General features: G+C 47.5%; 1 protein-coding gene across 1 annotated transcript in view; it reads left to right on the plus strand.

Moving 5' to 3' along the window:
• The first annotated feature begins 201 nt into the window (after window positions 1-201).
• NPTN (neuroplastin) overlaps window positions 202-3,591 on the plus strand; it is an 88,849-nt gene continuing 85,459 nt past the window's right edge. Inside the window, exon 1 of the mRNA XM_015560787.1 lies at window positions 202-514. Coding sequence (XP_015416273.1) covers window positions 424-514 — 91 coding nt within the window. The 5' untranslated portion in view covers window positions 202-423. The remainder of the gene's footprint in view (window positions 515-3,591) is intronic.

Consider the following 3,591-nt stretch of genomic DNA (forward strand, 5'->3'; position numbering starts at 1 on the left):
ATTTCACCCAGGGATAAACGCCTGCCCCCGCCCTAACCCGCCAAGAGAGCTGGAGGAACCCCGCCTCGCTCCATCACGTGGCCAGAAGCGCCTTGGCACGTGACCTACATCGAGCTTGCCAATCAGCCCCAATAGGGGCAAGCGAGCTAGTCCGAGGGGCGGGAACACTAGTTCAGGCCGCCTCTTCTCGCGAGTCTTGCTGCTATCACTCCTCAGCCTCCCACGACCCGGAGCGAAGGTCTCGCGAGGCTGAGCGCTGCGGCGGTAGGAGCAGGACGGCGAAGGACGGAGCGGAGCCGCCGCTACTTCCCTCGCTCACTCCCTTGCTCAGTCGCCCGCCCCCTCCCTCCCTCCCCTCCCTTCCCCGGCCCCGGCCCGGGCTGCGGCCCCGGCCTTTTTGCTCTTGGGTTTTGTGCAGTGAGGATGTCGGTCTCGACGCTCCCCAGCGCTCTGGTCATCTCGCTGCTTCTGGTCTCTGGCTCCCTCCTCCCAGGGCCAGGCGCCGCTCAGAACGGTAAGCGGGGCGCCGGGGCGGCCAGGCCTGAGGTGGTGCCGGAGCCACGGGGAAGGAGCGGGTGGGAGAGTCTGAGGGGCTGCGGAACCGCGGGGAGAAGAGGCGGTCGGGAGTTGGAGGCGCGGGAGTGAGAACGGGAGCCTGTCCGAGACTTGGGGGCGTCGATCGGAGCCCGAGGATACTGCTGGCTTAGAGGCGCCACGTCGTGGGGCTCGTCGCTCCGAAGCGGGGAGGGAACACCGAGGAAGCCGACATGGGGAGCTGGAGTAGCGGGGGCGGACGAGGAGGGGACGCAGCTTTTAATGAAAGCGGACGGGAGCCCGGGCCGTGTGGCTCAGTTGGTTGAGGGTTGGCCTGTGCATCCAAAGGTTGCCTGTTGGATTCCCTGTCAGGGCTCATCCCCGGTTGTGGATTCGGTCCTGGGACCCGATGTGTCTCTTTCACATCTATGTTTCTCTCTCTCTCCCTCTCCTTTCGTCTCTCTAAAATCAATAAAACATTTTTTAAAAAATATAAAGGTGGCATTTGTGTTTAAGGAGGAGAGGGCGAGTGGTGTCGGCGTGATCTGCAGGAGAGTGGGGGTCTGGGGCGTAGGGGCTCGTAGGATTCTGCTGGGCCGCGTAAGACAGGTGACATGTTTGAAAAATACGGGAGGCGTTGGGGGAAAGAGCGTCCAGGAGAAAACTGAGCAGAATGCTAGAGTCCTAAGGAGGGGATGAAAAATCAGGGAGCCGTGGATGTGGAGGTGGAGGGAAGGTGGGTGGAAAGCTGAGGGTGTGGGTTGACTGCAGTAGGGGATCTGGAAAGCGCTGCGTGGCTCGAAAGGAGATGGGCAAGAAGGCTGGGTTTGCTGTGGAGCGTTGTGTTGGGCATTCTAGGATAGTGGTTGGGAGAGCAAAAAGGAGTTTCTAAATAAGGAGAGGAAAACTGAGCAAAGGACGGGGAAGAAGGGTTGTAACTGAGGTCGGGGGAATATTTATTAGGGAAATGAGGGTGCCTGGGTATAGACACCCTGGGTATAGTGGAGGTGGGTGAGGACAAAAAATAAGGGGAGGGAGTAAGATGCAGGGAGCCGGCGGTGTACTGCTGGTTTGCTGTGGGGGATATATTAAGGAAGGAAGCAGCTGAGTGTGGCAGCGCTTATGGTAGTGAGTGGGCCTTGGGAAGGCACGGGCACATAGCTGGGACTGCAGTGGGATTGAGGACAGTTACTGGAGAGAAGGAGATGGAAGACGTGGGTTTTAATATCTAAAAGTTTCAAGACAGAAGAAAGATTATTTCTGAGAACATAAAAGTATTACTTGGGATGTGTGTACTGTAGAGTATAGTGCAAACGAGAGAATTGGTTTTAAGCTGAAGTTCTTTAGAGAATATGGAGAAATGGGGAATCATGGTGATATGGGATCTATTCTGGACAGAAAAGATTCTGATTGTTGAAGGTGTGTGTGACAATTCAGCTGCTGAATTGGTTTTTCAGAGGCATTGTGAACAGGTTTCTGCTCTTGTGGAAACAACCTTTAAGAGATTTAAAAACATTTTTATAGGAAAGAATTTATGAGAAGTCAGTAGTGGAGAGTGAATTATACATTATTTTTGCTAATCTTCAGTACTTCTTTGTTGTTAGGCTAGATTACTCTTGTTGGAATAGCTGAAATTTAAATGACTTTCATTAAAAACAAAAAAACCAGTGATAGAGCCAATGGAGTTAAGCATTCTAAGGAGAATGCAGTCTTAAAATGCTTAAGATTACAGTGAAAATTTATCTAATAAAGGATTGAAAAAACATCATGGATTAATTTTAAGTGTTTGTTGTACCAAATTGTACGGTTCAAATCCTATGTATGCTTGATGGCCTTGAATTATCACTGCAGGGATCAGGAAGGAAACATTTTCTGTCTATAGCATTGAATGTGTTAAGTATATTGGGTATTTTCCTGTTTTTCCCCAAAGATGAAGTCACTGTGGAAGGCAGCATAGAGTTAGACTGATTTGTCTTACCAGTTTTTAGTTGTGTGTTAACAATATGACTTAAAGAAGCCCAATACTAATTTTAGCTATTTGATTTGAGGAAATAGCATGGCTTCATTTGGCACCATAGATGAAATATTCTTGATCTTAACATTAACATCTTTAATCTCTGCTAGCATAGCGTCTTTCAATGACTGATAATATAGCAGAATTGTAGTTTCTTAGCAACTAAAGCAAGGTTTTTGGATAGGCCTTCAGACTTATCTGGCTGTTCTCAGTGATATGTGTTCTAAATACGGCATAGTGCAGCCTTTTTCTTGAAACGAGCTTAAGTTCACTCACGTGACAAGACTAGTAAAGTGAAGCTGCGTTTGTAGTTGACCCAAAGGAATGTAAATTTAATTAATGAAGAAATGACTATTATTTGAGTTTGAATCCACATAGGTAAGGATGCTTTTTAAAAAAATACCTTTCTGCCGAAACCGGTTTGGCTCAGTGGATAGAGCGTCGGCCTACGGACTGAAAGGTCCCAGGTTTGATTCTGGTCAGGGGCATGTACCTGGGTTGCTGGCACAGAAGTGCAGGAGGCAGCTGATCGATGTTTCTCTCTCATCGATGTTTCTAACTCTCTCTCTCTCTCCCTTCCTCTCTGTAAAAAATCAATAAAATATATTAAAAAAAATACCTTTCTACAACTTAGTAAGATTCAAACTTTCAATTGGTAATAGCCCTATAATAGAGTGACCTCATGCCATGGAGTTTGTATTTTCTTTTTTTTTTAATTTTAATTAAAAAATTAGAATATATTTATCAGACTTTTCAAAACTGTCATTCGTGAGATGTTTTTGTTTAGAGTTCCAGAAGCATTTACTTTGTGCTCAGTGATACTAGGGTTGTGAGAACTAACTTAAGCAAGTTGTCTCTTGCTGGAAGGGATTGGTTCTGAAAAACAATCAGATGTGGAAGGGTGAAACTGAACTCCCTGGTGAAAAGAAATAGAGAATGTTTGTAGATGTGAGGGTGATCTACTGCACTGTCTGTCTGACAGCAGATTCCTTTCTCATATTCCTCCTGAGCTCTGCAGTGGAGTGTATTTCTCAGCTTGAACA

This window comes from Myotis davidii, unplaced genomic scaffold (genome assembly GCF_000327345.1).
Source record: "Myotis davidii unplaced genomic scaffold, ASM32734v1 scaffold955, whole genome shotgun sequence".
Classification (NCBI taxonomy): Eukaryota; Metazoa; Chordata; class Mammalia; order Chiroptera; family Vespertilionidae; genus Myotis; species Myotis davidii.